General features: G+C 44.9%; 1 protein-coding gene across 1 annotated transcript in view; it reads left to right on the top strand.

The window, feature by feature from the left end:
- DOCK5 (dedicator of cytokinesis 5) overlaps positions 1–20,343 on the top strand; it is a 213,840-nt gene that overhangs the window by 185,217 nt on the left and 8,280 nt on the right. The window contains exons 40-47 of the mRNA XM_032855782.1: positions 3,826–3,967; positions 5,971–6,052; positions 7,494–7,578; positions 7,986–8,072; positions 10,067–10,243; positions 13,981–14,064; positions 14,673–14,810; positions 16,847–17,013. Coding sequence (XP_032711673.1) covers positions 3,826–3,967; positions 5,971–6,052; positions 7,494–7,578; positions 7,986–8,072; positions 10,067–10,243; positions 13,981–14,064; positions 14,673–14,810; positions 16,847–17,013 — 962 coding nt within the window. The remainder of the gene's footprint in view (positions 1–3,825; positions 3,968–5,970; positions 6,053–7,493; positions 7,579–7,985; positions 8,073–10,066; positions 10,244–13,980; positions 14,065–14,672; positions 14,811–16,846; positions 17,014–20,343) is intronic.

Below are 20,343 nucleotides of genomic sequence, written 5' to 3'. Positions count from 1 at the left end.
GACCTGTACCCCTGGGGATAAAAATATATGTTTATTTTTTTTAAAAAGTAAATTTAAAGATAGTAGATTTTACTGTATGTAAATTACACTTTTTTTTTTTTTTTTTAAGAGTTGGGAAAGACTTCCTAGGGAATTTCTGCTTCAGCTGCAATATGAAAGGCGAGCTTGGAGTCTCAGAGATAAAGGTGGTAGGAAAAAGGCATTGCAGGCAGAGGAAGTGGTGGGCAAGCTCATGGCAATGCCTGAGAATGGAAGACCAGTCCAGCGGGAGCAGAGGATGTGGGGCTAGTAGGGAGCTGAGGCATGAAGCAAGGGGACAACTTGCAAGACAGGCCGTGAGGTTGCTGTGGCAGTGTTGTTGGCACCCCAAGAGCCGGAGGGAGCCATTGCAGATTGTGTGTGTTAGCAAAGTCATCATCTGGCTGGTACGGACGAGGCTGGATGTGTACAGATAAGCCACTTAGAGACTATTACAGATGTTGAGGGAAGGGAAGGCCGGACATCCTGGGGAAGTGGCTTTAGAGAAAAATGGAAAGATTTCAGGTGATAAGGTAACAGTATTTATTGATTTTTCTTGGAATACGTGGGTGAGGAAGAATGGAAGTGGCAAGAATGGTTTCTAGATTTTAGATTTCTAGATAACTGGAGGGACTATGGAGCCATCCAGTAAGACAGCAATACTGGAAAATAGAGTCATGGTAGAGAGATTCAATCCATTCATTGAATAAATGTTTATTGAACTCCTGTTCTCTGCCTTGCTGTATTATAGGCATGGGGGCACAGTCCAAATCAAGCCAAATCCTTGAAATTATGGAGCTTATATTCTAGTTTAGAGACATACAAAAAGTAAGTGAAACATTTAGTGTGTCCGATGGCCTAGAACAATGCCTCACCCCTTGTAGACACTCCATGTGTATCATGGAGAAAATGTCGGGGCAGGTGAAGAGAGAGGCAGGTAATGGGGATGGAGTTATCAATATAGATGTAGTGAATAGGAAAAACATCAGTGAGAAAATGCCATTTAAGCAAAAACCTAAAAGAAGTGAGGTAGTGGTCAAGAGATGAGATGGGGGTCTAGGCAGTGAGGACAGCAGGTTCGAAAGTGTGAGGCTGGAAGAGTGTGAAGAAGAGGGCAAGTCGAGAAGGGGGGGCAGGTGGCTTGGGGTCCCGGATCACAGATGGCCTTTCAGATCTTTATATGTTATTTGTGAAAGTCTGGTTGGGGCCACACTCCACGTGAGGTAATGTGGGACATCCAGCAGATGGGAGTCAGCAATTTGACGCATGGACCCGGAACTCCAAGGAACATTCCAGACTGGATGTAAAATTGGTGGGTTGTTCGCGTGTGGAGGAGAGAGCTCAGGGAGAGAGAATGGAGCACAAGGAGGAGAGGGTCTGGGAAGGAGCCTTGCAGTAGCTTCTAGACTGAGATTGGTGGTTAGTGTCTCTAGTCCTGATAGGGCAGTGGTGGCTGCTGTGCATGTGTGGGTGACTGTGGTGTCCTGCAAAATAGGGGACGTGAGCTGGAGACGGCACTGGTTTGTGCAAAGGTTAGACTTTCAAGTTGAAAAGGGGGGGACTCCTCCATCATCAGCTATAGGATTTTCATGACCTGAGCGGAAGGCAGAGGCTTTAACCCACTGAGCCACCCAGGTGCCCCCAGCTATAGGATTTTGACCAAATTACGTAACCTCCAAGTTGTCTGATGTGTGAGTTAGAGAAATACCACCCACATCCCAGGGCCGCTTCGGAATTAAATAAATAGCATGGAGGAGCGCTCCGTAAACTGTAAAGTGGCGTGTGGATGTTAGGTATTGTCACTCTGTGCTGGAAAATATAAAAGCCATGGTGTAACCTCCGTGCCCTTCTGTGTTATGGGCCATTTCCCCAGACTCAGAATATCCAGACTCGTGTCGTCCTCTTCCTTCCTTGCCCCAGCCAGGCCTCCCTCCCTCCCCGTTTCTGTCAGTGGCACCGCTGCTCCTCCTGCTCCGGGCCAGCAAGCTCAGAATCCTTGGTAATTCTCCCCCATCTTCTTTGCCCTCTGCCAGACACCAGGGTGAGACACCAAAAGCTTCTCCTCCTCCCGTTCAATCCTGCTTGGGATTCCTATGGTTCAACACACACCCTACTTTGCGCTGAGGTTGTCTACACTCGTGGTTCTGTCATGTCACTCCCTCCTTCCAGAACCTCCAGTGGATTCCCCAGGCTTTGGGAACTGGTACCTGCCTTTCAGCGTTTGGGCTCATCCTAGCTTATCTTCTACTTCAGTTCCATACTTTCTGCCCTGTGGCCCTGTCCTTCCTTTCGCTCTGCTGGTTGCCCTCCCCTTCTCTTTTCCTCTCCTTACCGTGTCCATTACCTGGCCGCAGCCAATGCCACATTTCCTGGAAGCCCCTCTTTCAGTCTGTGCTAGCCTGTGCAGACCTTGTATGTGTCTGCTTCCGTTCCCATTGTTGTCCACATCCTACGATTAGTGCTGCCTTACCCTCTGCTTCCTTACCGGCCACAGCTTTGCCCGAATGATGGAAATGCATAAAGATATTAATCTTTCCCAGCTTGGAAAAATCTCACCATATATTCCAGAAGACCTGGCAGTTTTTCCTGCCACCGGTGTTTATCCTAGAAGGTCTATTGCCTTCCTGTTAACTATCATACTTTCTTGTTTTCTGTTTCTGCCCACCAGAAGGTGAGTTTTGTGAGAGCAGGTTCATCGTTATATCCCTAGTGCCTTAGCATTATCTCCTGTTTGTCCAATATGTATTTGCTAGAGGAATGGACAGGTGATTTTAAAAAACATTTTCCAGGACAATATGGGCCCAAGGTTTAGTTAAAAAGTGGATCCTGTGGGGCACCTGGGTGGCTCCGTGGGTTAAAGCCTCTGCCTTTGGCTCAGGTCACGATCCCGGGATCTTGGGATCGAGCCCCGCATCGGGCTCTCTGCTCAGCGGGGACCCTGCTTCCCTCTCTCTCTCTGCCTGCCTCTCTGCCTACTTGTGATCTCTCTGTCTGTCAAAAAAAAAAAAAAAAAAAGTGGATCCTGTATGGGCTGCTGATGCGGAGTCTCATCTGAGTGATCATCAGATGAGCAGGAACCTTTGAAGCATGGCTACGTTTGAATTTCTGGGGGCAGCAGCACTATGAGTCAAAGTACTCCCATGCCTGGAGCCTAGGAAATTTCTTTCTTAAAAAAAAATCCAATTTCATTAATTTTAGTAAACAGAAAAGGAATGTAGATTAGAAGGGAGAGAATAGGACTCGGAGCAGTTGTGTTCTGTGAGCCTTTGACATTGCTGTCCGCAGGGATTTTCAGGATTGCTGAGGAACTGCTCTAAATTATTCCTGTTCCCTCTTAACGGAGAGTTGTTGTGTGGAGTCTCTTCCTAACTTTGCTGTTCTCCAAGTCAGCCCCAGTCCAACTGCTGGTCCACAACCAGATCATGAAAAGACGAGGGCTTGTCTTGCTACGAAAAAAATCAGCTAAATTCAGCGTTGTGCCTGGTCACATCGTGGGTCTACATTAGGGCACAAGCTCCTCTCCCTGTGGGTCGGTGCAGACCAATTACAGACCAGCGGTTCTCATGGGGCCATGCTCTGAGAAGGACTGCAGTGGCAGCCTTATGCCAGTGACTTATCTCCCCCAAGAAACCATGAGCTCTTGCCAGGTACAGTGGTTGTTGCTGGGCACATAGTAGGTGTTCAGTGAGAATTTCTGGCAGAATGCCCTTTGGCCAGGGAGGGCTGTAGTGTCCTCAGCACAAGGATCCCCAGTCGCCCCTTCACTCTTCATATGTCATCAGTCTCCTTGCTGTCTCTGACCTGCAGAACAAAATCTTCATCTACCGGGGGAAGGAGTATGAGAGGCGAGAAGACTTCAGCCTGAGGTTGCTGACCCAGTTCCCCAATGCTGAGAAGATGACCAGCACCACGCCCCCGGGAGAAGACATCAAGTCGTCCCCAAAGCAGTGTATCCTCACCTTGGAGAGACGTGGCCCGGCCCAGCCACAGAAGCTGAGGATTCAGTCCTGTCTCTTCATGCGGATATGCCCTGCCCTCTGACCACTCACGTAACCTTCTGACTCAGTTTCCCATTCTGTGTAAAAGCTTTGGGACCCTGATGTCCTTAGCTTATGGTTATGAAGTAAAGGAGAGAGATAATAAGCAAATCTTGAATATGAAAGGATATGTTTTATAGCTGTATGGGGAGCTTGAGAAGGACTGTTCAGGATTCTGGATTCTGGAGAAAGATGTATAGCTTTTCTTTTATAACATTCAGTGACTTGCTGAATAACATTGAGTGACTTACTGAAAAATTAATTACATGCTCTCTTAGAAAAAAAGAACAAACACTAAGAGCTCTATAACAAAATTATCTTTAAAACTTTTTTCATGTGTTTTGTGCTAAAATAAAGATACTCCAACACTGAACACTATTCGAGGAGATGTAGATAAGCCAGAGCTGGTGTGACAGGGTAGATAAGAGAGCAGGCTCTGGAGCCAAGGTGCCTGGGTTCAAGTCTCAGCTCTGTCACTTACTTTGTCCCTTTGAGCAAGTTCCTTAATTTCTCTGTGCCTCAGTTTTCCCATCTGTAAAATGGGGATGATGATCATCCTTTCTCACAAGAACTCTTACAAGAGTTCTTGTAAAGATTGAGTAAACATTTGTCAAATATTAGGAACAGTGCCTGGTACATAATAAAAATTCAATATATATTGGCCATTACTATACATACAGGTTGGTAAGTAACTATAGAAAGGTTGACAATAATAATAACAGACCTATAAACAGGCACACCTTTAAGAGAAGAGCAGCCTGTTAATACAGAGCAGATGCTTGAGAAGGAATGGTCTTCCAGGATAAATCCTTGTTTGGGTTATGTGGGTTCAGAAGACAGTGGAGGTGCCTTCGTGGTGCGGGAATGACTAGGTCTTCAAGAACTAGATTTAGGATTTCCTGTTGCTGGGCCCTCAGTCCTTTCTGCCTGCCCTCTTGGCCTTTCCCAAACGGCTTCTCTCCTCCAGGCCCTTGGTTTCTCATCCATGAGATGTGAGTCTCTTTTCCCCAAATACCCAGTAGCATTTCTGGGAGGCTCAAAGTCGAAAGGAGGTCATTTCTATGAAAACGCTCTGTCAGCTAGACCAGGTAACGCACACAGCCCGGTGGTCCTCAGATTTTGTTATAGGTGAGACTCACCACGGAGAGATTCTCATTCAGCCGTTGGGAGTTCTTATTGTGCGTCCTGTGAGTGTCCATGTGGTTCTGGTGCCCGGGGCCACACACCACCCTAAGATGCTGGCAGTCACTGTTTTGTCCCCACCGAGGGCCTTCACCTCAACTTTAAATGCTCTAGATTTTGAAACAGTATATATGCACTGGCAAGGACAAAAAAAAGTAATTATTAAAATTATCGAGACAGTTCTTCCCCTGAGCTGGATTAGAAGCCTGACTTCACCATGGACAGTTGTGTGCTCTGGGTTTTCTCAGAACCTCAGAGTCTTCCTCTGTAGAAGGAGAGTCATAACATCGCCTGTTGGTTGTTGTGTTCATTACTGTGGGAACATGTTAAGAACCTCATTCCATGCCCAGATATGGCCCCCTATGGACAGGCGATGGCCGCAGACACCAGACGTTCCTACTGCACGGGCCCCGCAGTCGAGCTGTTTCACAGGCGTCCTTGTCCAAAAGAAATGACTTAAAATTGTTTTGAATCCCTCTTCCCCTGATAGTTTCCTTGCGGCAGGGTTGCTTGCCAGGGGTCTGACCAAAAAATGTCCTAGGATTATAACTTAATTAGGCATTTTCATAATACATCAGGGAATGCTGTTTTCAGTGCAGCGCTGGCACTCGGGGAAAAGGAGTGATTCAGTCAGGTATCATTTCCATCCTCAAAGCAGGAGGAATGGGTGGTGCTTTTTGCCTGGGACACCTTCATGGCCTGGCCTCTTGTCTGTCCTTAACGAGTTTCTCAGACATGCAGTGTTTCACTGTGAAGCCGGTGATGAGCCTGCCACCCAGCTATAAGGACAAACCAGTTCCGGAGCAGATCTTAAAGTAAGTAGGGTTTGGGGTTTTGTTTTGTTTTGTTTTGTTTTGTTTGCTGCTTTTAAAAAACATTTTCTTGGGGTGCCTTGGTGGCTTAGCGGGTTAAGCCGCTGCCTTCGGCTCAGGTTGTGATCTTGGGGTCCTGGAATCGAGTCCCGCGTCGGCCTCCTTGCTCGGCAGGGAGCCTGCTTTTCTTTCTGCCTCTCCCTGCCACTCTGCCTGCTTGTATGCATTCACTCACTCGCTCGCTCTCTCTCTGACAAATAAATGAAAATCTTTAAAAAACATTTTCTCTCTAACGTACTTTATCTAGAAGTATATCAAAACCCAAGCTTTGGGGCTCTTCGGTGGTTCAGTCAGTGAAGCATCCAACTCTGGATTTCAGCTCAGATCATGATCTCAGGGTCATGAGATCGAGCCCCACTAGCAGAAGTCACCTGATTCCCCTCTCCCACCTCCCAGCTCATGTCCACACTCTAAATAATAAATGAATGAATGAATACATGAATGAATGAATGAATAAAATCTTTAAAACCAAAGCCTTAAACTCATGTGGAAGACCTTCTGTTGTTTCAGCCCTTTGGGGTTGCTATAGCAGGACCCCACAGACTAGTTGGCTTAGAAACAACACATTTATTTCTCACAGTTCTGGAGGCCAGGGAAGTCCAAGGTCAGGTGGCAGCAGATCTGGTGTCTGGTGAGGACCTGGCTCCTGATTCACAGACACTTCTCACTGTGTCCTCACACACAGAAAGGGTGACAGAGCTCTCTGGGGTCTCTTTTATAAAGGCACTCATCCCATTCATGAGGGTCCCACCCTTGTGACCTCTGCACCTGCCACAGACACGACTTCCTGATCGCATCACACTGGGGGACGGGATTTCCACATTGGCATTCAGACCACAGTAGCCCTTTATTGTATTTTTAGTGTAAAATAAGAGCTTGGTGAATCAAAAGGGATTTGGGAGCTTTGTGGGTCTTTTTTAGGCAGACAGGGAAATCAGGAATTTCACTGTGAGACTTCAGAGCTCCTCGATCTTCCTTCTGCTCAGAAGCACTCACTGAGGAGTGGCTGACTTCACCTTGCCTGGTGGTGTGGGGTCCCCAGTGATTGAAGTCCTCATTTCTTTTTTCCCAAGAAGCTAAAATGCTAGTAGGATTGCTACAATTGTAATAAAAAAAAACCACACACATGAAATCACAAACATGGATATAAATACATAGATCTTTTTAGGTGGTGAGCTGTGGAATGGATTTATAAATAAGAAAGATCAGCAATAAAATCAAATCGTGCACCTCCTCCAGCCTTCTCTGTAGAGACAGTTCGGAGGTTGCTTAGTGGCTAAGACTCAGGCTGTGTAAGAGGTGGGCCAGGGTTTTATTGAAATCTGACCGAGGACTGCACGTTCTAAGAGACCAGCTACAGCACGGTGGCCATGTCTTTCTCCAGCTACTACAGAGCCAATGAAGTGCAGCAGTTCAGATATTCCAGGCCATTCCGGAAAGGAGAGAAGGATCCAGACAATGAATTTGCTGTGAGTCCACCCTCTTTGCCCTCTAAAACAAGGTAAAGTAGGCTTTCCAACTAACGAGTGCAGATCACAGAAACAATGGCAGCTGTAGGGATACAGGACAGAGGGGCTGCGCACTTCCTACCTGGAGAGCAGCAGGTCTCAGTGGAGAACTCGAGATTGGAGCCCCTCCCCTCAAGACTGGGCTTTGCTCTTGTGCTCCAGGGTTGCTGCTGGGCATCACGTGTCCCCTCTAGGAGGTGAGAGGGCCCAAGCAGATGATCCCTTGCAGTTTTAAACCTCCAGCATCCTCAAAATAACGGCCCATTTACCAAGGAAGCATTTGGAAATAGAATCTCCCTGACCTCCACCAGGGAGCATTGCCGTGTTGCCTGGGAACTGACATTTCCGATTTTCCTTCCTTCCACCAGACCATGTGGATCGAAAGGACCACGTATACAACTGCGTACACATTTCCTGGGATTCTCAAGTGGTTTGAAGTCAAACAAATTTCAACGGTGAGTCATTTGAAATGGGGACTCAGAAAATTCTTTGTGTCTCCAGATATAATAAGAGCCTTTGTTAAGCCCTCCTCCAGTTCTCACTAGCTTGGCCAGCCTCCTCTGGCCAATTTTGTTTTCCAAAAGAGAAATAAAAGCCATGCTTGTCTAATAGAACTCCTTTGTATAACTGATGTTACAACACCAACCCTAAAGGTTACTCACAGTCAATGACTCTTTTATGAGCAAATGAATCTCGTCTCCTCATGATCCTGCCAGTGCACCAAACCATTTTTGGAATGTCTCCTTTGAGTGTGCTGTCATTCAGATTCTCTCCCAGAATGTTTCCTCTTCTTTGATTCGTGGCTAATCACATAACTGGTCATCCCAGACAATTCCTTCTCCGTCCTTCCCCAAAGCTGCCTTTTTAATAGTTATTACTATTACTATTAAATAGTTTTTACTATTTACTATTTACTATTACTATTACTACTACTAAATAGTAATAGTTATTACTATTACTACTAAATAGTTTTACCTTTTTAATAGTTATTAAATCTGTTTTCTTTATTTCCAGATCTCCTATTACTGTACCCCATTTTAGTACCTCATTCATCTCTGGGGGATGCCATGGAAAAAGCCCCTTCATTGGCCTCCTGCCTTGGCCTTCACAGGCCGTTTTCCTCACAGTTCCACAGAGAGTTTCACAGTGGAAAACTGACCGTCTTCTTTTCATGCTTAGAACCTTGCCGTGGCTCCGCAGTACCCAGAGCATAAAGCCCCTGTTCCTTAGCAGGTTCATACAAAATCCTTGTGACTCAGCTCTGCCACCCCATTTCCTATAGAATCTTCTGGAACTAAACTCATTCAATGTTATTTCAACCCTCCATGACAGTGGGGCATTTTCTTTGCCCAAAATGCTACTTCTCAACCTAACTATCTCCCATAGAAATTCATTTTAGGTGCCAGCTTCACCTGGAAGCCGCGTCTGAAGCTCCCAAGGAGGGTTAGATGCCCTTTCCCTGTGCCCCGCCGCAACCTGGGCTTATTTCTAACAAGTTGGCCCCGTGCTTATGTGTCTTGAGACCCCACTATAAAACCGTAGGCTCCTCCCAACCACTAATTATATCCTAGTCACTTTTGTGACTGTGGAGCATAGCACAGTGCTTGGCAGGTAATACACTTTCAAGAAGTAGGTCTTGAACACATCTGAACTGAAATCTGATGTGTTCCATACCACTAGTAATAAGTTGTTACTTTTCAAGTATGAGTATGATTTTCTTAGAGACTTTTGGCATCAAGGCTGCAGTAGGCGGTCATGCTGGCTGGCAGTGGGTAAAATGAAGAAGGAGATTTTTCTTGAAACCTGGCTTTGAAGATGTTTCCACAGGAGTCGCTCTTTCTGAATCTGTATTGAATCTTCTTTCATTTTCATCCAAAATTCAACTTGAATATTCTAGTACATCCTCTTATTTCTGACTTCTTTGAACCGCAGAACCCATACAAAGGTGACTTATGTATGGTCTGAATGTATGGCTTCCAAAATCATTTCCCTTTTCTCATGGAAGAAGCATCAGGCCTCTTGCCAAGGAACATTCTGGATGCTGCAGCACTATCTGGGATCAGATAACCCGTTACTCTGCTGTCATTGAGCTAAAAAATCTCCGATGAAGCTCTGCCTAAAAATCATCATTACGACAGCTCCAATTTTTTTTTTTTTTTCAAAATTTCTAAAGACCCTTGGCACCAAGAAAGAATCACTGTGAGAGCTGTAATTTTGGGGTCACCCTTGTACTTCCTAAGGAGATTTTAAGTTGCTTATTTTGCAACTTAGCAAAACAATTTCCAGTACGTGTGGTATCCAAATAAATATAACCTTGACAAGCAAAACTTCACTCTTGTATAGCTTGGTGAGAATTTTATACCTTTTAAAAGAGAATGCTTATAATTTTCTTTCCGTCTTTCCTGTGAGCTCACAAAATATCCTTCCTTTTCCTTGTCCTCTGGCGCAGGAGGAAATCAGTCCCCTGGAGAATGCCATAGAAACCATGGAACTCACCAATGAGAAGATCAGCAACTGTGTTCAGCAGCATGCCTGGGACCGAGCCCTCTCTGTGCATCCCCTCTCCATGCTTCTCAGTGGCATCGTAGACCCGGCTGTCATGGGGGGCTACTCCAACTATGAAAAGGTGAATCCCGTGTGTCTCCATGCCTTGCCAGTGAATCCATTTCTTATAGCTTCTCTGAGACATTTTTTCACTCTGCCCCTTTACAAATGGACAAATGAAGTTAATGAAAAGCGTGTCCTTGACCTCATACCTCCTAGAGACCCTCAGCAGCCCAGACAGGGTCAGGTCACAGCCCGGTAAGGAGTCACTGAGAGATCAGTCTCGTATACCTCATCTGGTTGGTTTACCTGCTATTCCCTCTCCCACTCCCTCTCTCCCCTGAGAGGTAGAAAGCGTACAGGTGGGCCCAGAACTGAGGGTGCTCCGGAGGTGAAGAAGCATCTGGGAGAGGCCAAGCTGCACCCTAGTTAAAATGAGCTTCTAGAAACGCCCACCCCGACTTGGTGTGCTGTATGTTGTTTGGACAAACGCTGGCCCTGGCTGCACAGTGACATTAGTTCAACTAAGTGTCGTATCTTTTCTTCTGGAAAAACAGGAAAAGAGTGCTCACCAGATGCAAATCCATTGCTTAGGGTTTGGATGTAGCATCATTTAAAATGGAGGTAATGGGAGGGGGCACCTGGGTGGCTCAGCCAGTTAAGCATCTGCCTTCAGCTCAGGCCGTGATCCTCGTGTCCTGGGATAGAGCCCGACATCGGGTTCCCTGCTGAGCAGGGAGTGAGCTTTTCCCTCTCACTCACTCTCCCTCAGTGGTCTCCCTCCTTCTCTTTCTCTCTCTCTCTCTCTCTCAAATAAATAAGGTTTATTTAAAGGTTTTAGAAAAATTAAAAAAAAATGGAAGTAATGTATACAGTAGGTAAAATTCAGTTAAGTGCAATTAATTGAGGCAGGAGTTTTAATTGTTCAGCTGTTTTCAGTGGCTAAGTAATTTCGGAGTCTTGCTGAATCTAAATAAACATTTGGCTACCGTACCCCTCTGGGGTAGCCTGGAGAGTGAGTGAAAGTGAAGGAGGTGGGCAGGAAGGGTGAGTGGACATTCAATGGGTCGATTCTCTTATTTCCATTTGTACACCAAGGCCTAAGAAGACCAGGGGCACTAGAATCAGCCACACCAGCGACCCATTCCTGGCTTCCCATTGGCCGCTGTGTGCCCTTGGGTGAGATACTTCACCTCTCTGAGCGCCAAGCTTCATGCTTGAAAAAAGTGAGGAAAGTACCTAACACAACAGTGGTGGCTAGTAGCTGAGGAAGGCGTTATTTGTGGAGGGGACACCACGGAAAGCTTGCCATTTAGCTGAGCCTTGCTGAGGATGGGTTTTCTTCTCCCTCCTGTCCTCTCGGAGCCAAACACAACTGAGCAGGGCACCCAGTGCTCTGTGACTGCTGCTGTAACCATCTTTCCCATCAACCATTGTACCTTCTTCAGGCTTATGACCCTTAGCACCTGGGCAAGGAGTCCACTGGAGGCCATGTGTAGTTTGCCCATGCCAGGTGTCAGTAATAATCTCCAGTGTCATCACAAAATTCAGTGCAAAACTAGGCTCCAGAATATAATACTTTTTTACATTGTAATAATTTTGTTGTGTGTTTTTTCATATAAGCTAAGCTATCTAGTACTAGTTTTCGTGTGTTTTTCCAAGTGTTTTTTTTTCTTTCTCTTTTTCTTTCTTTTTTCCTTTTTTTTTTTTAACAGAATACCCCTTAACTCGAATTCAGATATGTCAGTATCTGTGAATAGTATGTAATTTCATATGAAGGTTTCCCAATGTCATTGTCTTCTCAATGAAATTTTTTGAAAAGGGAAAGTAGGGTATGTAAACTAATAAATTTCAAGACCTTTAGCTTAAAATAGTAGTTTTTACTTTTTTTTTAAAGATTTTATTTATTTATTTGACAGAGATCACAAGTAGGCAGAGAGACAGGCAGAGAGAGGAGGAAGCAGGCTCCCTGCTGAGCAGAGAGCCTGATGTGGGGCTTGATCCCAGGACCCTGAGATCATGACCTGAGCCGAAGACAGAGGCTTTAACCCACTGAGCCACCCAGGCACCCCAGTAGTTTTTACTTTTAATTAACATGTATGAGTTTGTGCATTTCTAAACATAAGAGAAAGGTAAACTCATTGATCACCAATGTTCCCCAGTGCAATTAATTGGGGAATTCATCTTCACCTACCTATATTGGTGACCTGTCTTTAAATCATGGCCCACCTGGGTGGCTTAGTGGGTTAAAACCTCTGCCTTCGGCTCAGGTCATGATCCCAGGGTCCTGAATGGAGTCCTGCATCGGGCTCTCTGCTCAGCAGGGAGCCTGCTTCCCCACTCTCTCTCTGCCTGCCTCTCTGCCTACTTGTGATCTGTCTGTCAAATAAATAAATAAAATCTTTAAAAAATTAAAAAAATAAAAAATCATGGCCCAAGTGACAGGAGCCCAAGAACTGTTTGCTGTAATTCATCAGCCTCTTTCCGTTGCAAGGCAGGACCCTCCTAAAAAAATTGAATTTCAGAGCACTTGGCTCCTCTGTTTCTTGACTAAACCAATGTTTTGGGAATTTCAGTGCATTTTATTTTACATCAAAAACATTTTTTAACTTTTGAAGATTTAAACTGCTTATATTTGGAAGGTAAAGGCGGACGGAGGTTTACGCATAGGACTTTCTCCCTCATTTCTCTCTAACCCTGAATCTGGCCGAAGGAAGTGCTGTCCGGATGTGCTGTCCTGCTTCCTGTTTGTGAAACTCATCCCGCAGGCCTGCATGTATTTGTATCCCTCCTTGTGTTCGTTCCCTGGGGCTTCCAGAACAAAGGCACACACAGGGTGGCTGAAAACAGTGGAAATAGATTGCCTCACAGTCCCGGAGCCCAGACGCCTGAAATCCAGGAGTCAGCAGGGTCGATTTCCTCAGCAGGCTGTGAGGAAGGATCTGGTCCCGCCTCTCTCCCAGTTTCCTAGGGGTTGCTGGCAACCTTTGGTGCATATTCCTAGGCTTACAGACCATGTTCTCCTTGTTCTCCCCTTTCTATAAGGACTTCAAATATACTGAATCGGACACCTGGGTGGCTCAGTAGGTTAAACATCTGCCTTTGGCTCAGGTTGTGATTCCAGGTCCTGGGACTGAGCCCTGAGCCCTATGTTGGGCTCCCTGCTGAGCCTGCTTCTCCCTCTCCCTCTGCCCCGCCCCCCACTCACGCTCACTCCCTGGCTTTGAAATGAATAGATAAATCTTTAAAAAAATACATTTATAAAACATTTTCACATCAGTATCTCATGTTGTCCTCAAAAAGCCTTTTGGGTAAATGAGTAATAAGAAAGCCATCTTTACTTAATACAGGAAAACAATGTGATACAGCCTATAACAGATGATAAAGCAGGAAAACTGTTATCCATATACAGCCTGCTAATTTTTTGCTTTTTCCTTATTATAATATCTGTACACTTAATCTAATAAATATTCTTTAGCTACTGTCATTGGCCTTAGTCCTTTGGGAAAGTTACCTCACTGAATGGCATGAGTTAATTGGTTTGATGTGTGTGTGTGTGTGTGGTGGTTGTGGAGAAGGTACTGTCATTAGGCATTGCATGGTTCCAGAAAGACCACAGAATAGCACAGTCCTTTAGAATTGTTCACGGTGGCATAAGGGCTGTCCAGGAAAGGGGTGAGTATTCACTTAGTCGTTCCTGGTTTAGCAGAGGGAACGGAATACATTTTTCACCCTTTCAGGCTCCGCTCTCCTCCCTCGAGGGTCAGTACACATACAGGAACGTGTTCTAATTAACACTCACATGTGCTCCCCTTTTAGGCTTTTTTTACAGAAAAGTACTTGCAGGAGCATCCCGAAGACCAGGAGAAGATTGAGCTGCTAAAGCGACTGATAGCGCTGCAGGTAGGCGTCGTGGGAGGGGTGTGGCCCAACGCCAGCATATTCTCTAGGGCTTAAATCCACAAGACCACTTTTAGGGTGTTTTGTTCCGTTTTGTATCCTTTGGAATCACAGTCTGTCTCACTGTTTGGCCCAGGGACCCTGGGAATAGCGTTCTGTTAGACTCTACAGTGCCGAGAGAGACCTTCCTAGAGAAGAGACTTGAGTCCCCAAATCGGATCCAGCCGAGACATGTTGGCTTCAGTCCCTCTCTCTCTCTCTCTGTCTCTCTCTCTTGCTACTTCAGCGAACAGGGGGACAAAAGGCAGCCATCCAATTCAGCCTCAGCTTTAAAACTAGCAGCTGGTCAGCCACAGAGAAGCCTCCAGGCTCAGATCTTGGCTGGCAGCGCTTCCCCGGTTTAGGGCCTGCTTGCCTCCTGTGTATTTCTCTGTGTCCTTGACCCAAGGGCGTCCAGTGCCCCCGCCCCCCATGGAGAAGTAGCATTCTCACGTGGTATGTGCTGTGTCTGCCAGTTTACCTGTCTCCCCGCCCATGCTTCCCTAGTCTCCACATCTGAAGGATCCCTCTTCCTAAACCATATTTCCTTCCTGCCACGCCCTTTTCTCCAGATGCCTCTGCTGACCGAGGGGATCCGCATCCACGGGGAGAAGCTCACAGAGCAGCTAAAGCCGCTGCATGACCGCTTGTCTTCTTGTTTCCGGGAACTCAAGGAGAAAGTGGAGAAGCTCTACGGTGTTATAACCCTGGTAGGCTCTAAGTGGCCGGTTGGCTTTTTCGGTCTCTGACTATTTTTTATATTGAAGTTTTTCACGAGTCAGAATAACAGAGGCAGGGCATGGAAATGCTGGGGGAGGGGAGGAGAGGACATGGCATGCTTTCGGTGACCTTCCGACACTGACATGCTGCATAGGGGTTCTTAGACTTGAGTGACTATACGAACCATCTGGAAGGTTTGTGAAAACACGGATTGCTGGGCCCCAGCTCCAGAGTTGCTGATAGGAACTCTGGTGGCCTGAGGGTTGGCCTTTCTTACATGCTCCGGGGGGCCAGGGCGGGGATGTGCTGAGGCCGCTGCTCTGGGCCCTCAGTGCGTGCGTGCTACTCTAATAGCAGTTGGAGCGTTCCTGCTCCCAGACCTGGTAATTCCTGTCCTGTCTGGCCCAGTTCTGTGTTTTTCCTAGTCTTTATTTTTCATTTTGATAAGAAGTTTCCACCATTGACACCTTTGAAGGGGAGAAAGAATGGCGGTGAAGTGCGTTTCACAATGCATGTATAGCTGATTTCATCATTTTTTCTAACAGTTCCAACACATTTCTCCCAGTGATGGTTGTCTCTTTCCTGAGAGGTTGGATGCATGCGCATGCGCTCCGTGACCTTTTTTCTCTGGGCGCCTGGCTTCAGTTGCAAGAGCATGCAACTCTTGATTTTGGGGTCATGAGTTTGAGCCACATTGGGCATAAAATATGCCCACGTTAATAAAAAGTAACCCTTTTTCTCCAACAGTGGATTGAATGTTTGGATCCAGCTTCATTTTTCATTTTTCCTTTTTTTTTTTTTTTAAGATTTATTTATTTGAGAGAGAGCACACACACATGTGTGCAAGCATGGGGAGAGGCAGAGGGAGAGGGAGAGAGCAAGAGAACCAGACTCCCCACTGAGTGCAAAGCCTGAGACAGAGCTGGGTTCCATGACTCTAAGGGCGTGACCTGAGCCAAAACCAAGGTTTAGATGCTGAACTGACTGCACCCCTCCAGGTGCCCCATTTCTGCTCTTTTTTTTTTTTTTTAAGATTTTATTTATTTATTTGACAGGCAGAGATCACAAGTAGGGGGAGAGGCAGGCAGAGAGAGAGGAGGAAGCAGGCTCCCTGCTGAGCAGAGAGCCCAATGTGGGGCTCGATCCCAGGACCCTGAGATCATGACCTGAGCCGAAGACAGAGGCTTTAACCCACTGAGCCACCCAGGCGCCCCTCTGCTCTTTTTAATATGAGTTCACCTTGCTTTCTAGCTGTCTCACTCTTGAACCCCTGATTTTCAAATTCTTTCTTTGGACCAAAGCTCTGAATTTCCTTTCATGTCCTCCTGCCCCCCCATCCCACACGTCCATCTTCACTCCCTTTTTCTCCAGAGTATCTTTGTGATTATTGCTTCTAACCAGGTCCTCAGGCATGTCTAACCTCCTGACCTACTGCCAGTTAAGAGCTTTTTCCAAGGAACATTTGTCTCTACACAGTTCCTGATGGAAGGACTGTGACGTTCATCTAATGACTGGTTTTTGTGAGATCCAGGCCAGTGTTTCCATGTAGATTTGGTATGGTGGCCTACTGGGGCAGTCAATCTTGTGGAGACATTTCTAATGAAAGTAGATCGCTGTTCCTTTACTTCTTAAGTTTTACCATTCATTTCTTAAGCATCAGGTCTATAGTTTGAATCTAAAGCTTTCTATTCGGCCAGCATTCTGGTTTTTTTAGTGGCTGAAAGAAGCTAAAGTGGAGAAGCAGACCGAGGGTTTTGCAGTTCTGTTGGGGGTGACAGGCAGCTTGCTTTTCCTCTCTTATGTGACTGGCTGCAAATTAGGGGGAGTTTTTCTCTAGTCTTAACAAGGTGGGTTTAACCTAGCTGTGTTTATAATTAAGAATAGTAGGAGTTGCATTATTTAACAAATGAGGCAGCAGTGGGTACCCGCCAGTACAAACAGCACCGGCCACAAGGAGAGGGGGCGTGAGCCAGCTTATTGGCTGAGTCCCAGGCCAGCTGACCGTGAGATGCCATGTGTCCTTCAGCCGCCCACCTTGACTGAGAGGAAGCAGAGCCGCACGGGGTCTATCGTACTACCCTACATCATGTCATCCACGCTGCGGAGATTGTCCATCACCTCAGTGACTTCCTCGGTCATTTCCACCTCTTCTAACTCATCTGATAATGCTCCTTCCAGACCAGGATCTGATGGGTAAGGGTTCAATTTTTAATTGCTGGGAAGAGGGGAGGGCGGGTTGTCTCCTTACTACCCTTTGCCTTGTGTCACCAAAGGAGCCGTGATCCATGTGGACGCATCACCCTCATAAGGGCAGTAATTCAGAGTATGTGGTGCTTATTCTCTGGATCATTCTCATTGTCTTCCTCCTGAGGAAGATCATGATTTACATAATAATAATAGTTATGACAGATGGGATCATAATCACCCATCATCCTGTCACATCCTGTCACCCACTCTCTCACGTCTGATTTTTTTCATCTGAATTGATTTTCAAAAGTAATTTTAAAATTTATACTTATTCTGTAAATAGGTAATATAATTACATGATACAAAGTTCCGAGGTACAAAAGGGATCACTCATGAAAAATGACCCATTATTGGTCCTTGACTCCTACCTTACCAGCACCCCTCTGTGGAGGCAAACAGTGTTAGCCTTCAGGTACTCGGTGCCTTTCCAACAGCTCTTCATACATACGCAAGCAATACCTAAATATATATTCTTCCTCACACTTTATTTTTTGTATGAATGGAAACGTAATACTTTCTTTAGCTTGCTTTTTTTACTTACTATGTCTTGAAAATCATTCCACTTCAGAATGTCAAGAGCCTGCTCTTTCCTTTGAGCCGCAGACATCTTGTGATGGCCGCACCCTGACACATTCCATGGGTGCCTATTGGTGGATGTTTAATTGACGTCAGCCTTTGGCTGTCACAGCAGGGTGGCAGGGCAGAAGCTTAAAAACAACGTATTCTGTAAATATACAAGTATATCCATATGAGGAAAATTCCAGAAGTGAAATTGCTTTGTCGAACATGTATAGTTGCGGTTTTCGAAATTATTCCTAGACTGACTTCTGTAGACATTATACCAATTTAGAGTCCTGTCAGCAACATAGAAGGGTTCCTCGTCACCCGCACACCCCAAATTGTGCATTATCAGCCTTTTTAATTTTCGCCAATCTGATAGGTGGAGAGTATTTTCATGGTATAGGGTTTCATTTTGGTTTGGTTTTATTTCTCTTGTTTTGTGTGAATCTGAGCTTTGCATTCTTTAGTAGCTGTTTGTATTTTATGTTCTGCAAACTATGGTGAAGTATTTTGGGTACATGTTTCTGCCGCGTTTGCTCTGTCTGTAATATTAGTTGAAATACGTCCTCCAGTTTCTCCTCTGTCTTTTGACTTTGCTTCTCATTTTTTATTTAGTTCTGATTTTTTTTAATGCAGTCCAATAAATTAATGCTGTATTTCATGACTTCTGGATTTTATATTATGATTAAAGGCCTTCCCCACTCTAAGGCTGCAAATAACTAATTTTAGAGTTTCACTATTCACCACTAAATCTGATTCTTTGAAATTTATGAGTATAAAATGTGAGGTATAAAGTCAACTTTTTTTTTTAGCCACATAACTACTCAGTTATCCCTGTAACATTTAGTGAGCAAACCATCTTTTCTCTACTGATTTGAAATGTCAGCCTCATTACAAAATCAAGTTCCTGTATGTCTATAATCTATTTGCAGACTCCCCGCACCCCACCATTTCTTTGATCTCCCTGGGTGTTCATGTGCTAGTGCTCTGTGGTTTTTAACTACTGTAGATTTGAAAGGCTTTTCTTTCTTAGTTATCCTTTTCAGAATTTATCTGGCTACTTTTACTCATTGCTCACTTGTGGATTCACTTGTCTGGAATCTTATTGCTATTTTTACTGGGATCATGTGAAACTTCTGGACTAACTTTGGGAGGACTGATGGCTTTTTTATGTCAAACCTTTTTTGCCAAAAACATGGACTGCCTTCTCATGTGTTCAAATTTAAGATATTTTGAAGGACCGAATTTGTAGTTGTGTTCTTTCTGTTTAAAAATACTGTTTGAAAACAGTATTTTGCTAATTATATACTTAATCTATGTACACGTAGAAATTTTTCAAAGTACAATTTTTCTTTTTAAAAGAAAGATATTTATCACATCACTCAGAAGTAACCACTGTTAAGGTTTAGTTATAGAACAAGAAAAGCATATATACATTTTATAGAATTGGAAAAGCATCGTAGGTACCATTTTGTAACCTGCTGTTTAATTTAATATACACGATGAATATTTTTTTTTCTTTAGAGAGAGAGAGGGCGCGTGTGAGCAGGGGAGGGACAGAGGGAGAGAGAGAAATCCTCAAGCAGACTTCCCACCAAGTGCAGAGCCCTGTGCAGGTCTCTGTCTCACACCCCTGAGATCATGACCTGAGCTGAAATCAAGTCGAGACTTAACCGACTGAGCCGCCCAGGTGCCCTTATTAGCATTTTTGATGGCTGTTTATACCATTGCATCCTACGAATGCGCCATAATTAAGCCTTCTCTTACTATCAAATATTTAAGCCGTGTCATTATTTCTGGACAGGTAATCATCAAAGTTCATTATGAATTTCATATCAAAACATTTAGCCTCTGTCAATATAAAATGCAGTTTTATTGTTAAGAATTGTACTGAGCGTATGTGTACAGATAGCTTTCCAATTATTTAGGATACATTCTCATATCCTTTCTTGAGCTCTTTTGGTTAAGACCAGGTATAGGATGCATTTTCTAGAAGCATACATTCCCTAGTCAGAGGACGAAATTCATTACAGTTCTGATGTCAAACAGTCCACAATATGCAGTGCCACATGCAATAGGAGGACTGGGTATTTGCACTGTTTTTAATCCTTAGCATAATAAATATTAGATAGTCCTTAATTCATTTATTTTTCTCTTTTTATTTTTTATTTATTAAGAGATCCTACCTACTCTATGGAAAGCATAAAAGTTCTGTTCAGTAAGACTCTTTTCTTAAATCAGTGGTCTCATTCAAAAACAGAAAAGGTTTGAAACAGCTGTTGAGCATTAGGGCACCATGATTGCTGACAGGGCAGTAAGCAGAGAACCGGTGAGTGGGGCCCTCTTCATGCCACGACCCAGGCAAGGTGGGTTATTGACCTTGCCCAGATTTCCTCAATGAGTAAGAAGCCATTGATAATATTTCCTAACGTTATTTAAGATGTTTCTTTAAGGCATCTGAAACTGATTATCAGCTAATGACCCCAAGTCTCCCATTCCCAGTGTGATGTCACAATATTCATGAATACTTTCATGATGATTATTGGGGGTGCCATCGGTAAAGGGCCAGTTCTTTATCAGAGGGAAGCGGAACATATCCATCCTATCTGGCAAATGGTAGGCCAAGGCACAGAAAGAGAATTACTTTTTGAAACACAGCTCATTGTGTTAAGGGAAACCAGAAGGCCAACTAAGTACATGCTTAGAACACCAGCA

Source organism: Lontra canadensis, unplaced genomic scaffold, assembly GCF_010015895.1.
Source record: "Lontra canadensis isolate GAN:19392208 unplaced genomic scaffold, GSC_riverotter_1.0 scaffold10, whole genome shotgun sequence".
Classification (NCBI taxonomy): domain Eukaryota; kingdom Metazoa; phylum Chordata; class Mammalia; order Carnivora; family Mustelidae; genus Lontra; species Lontra canadensis.
The sequence above is the reverse complement of the archived record's forward strand: the minus strand, read 5'-3'. Positions and strand labels throughout refer to the sequence as shown.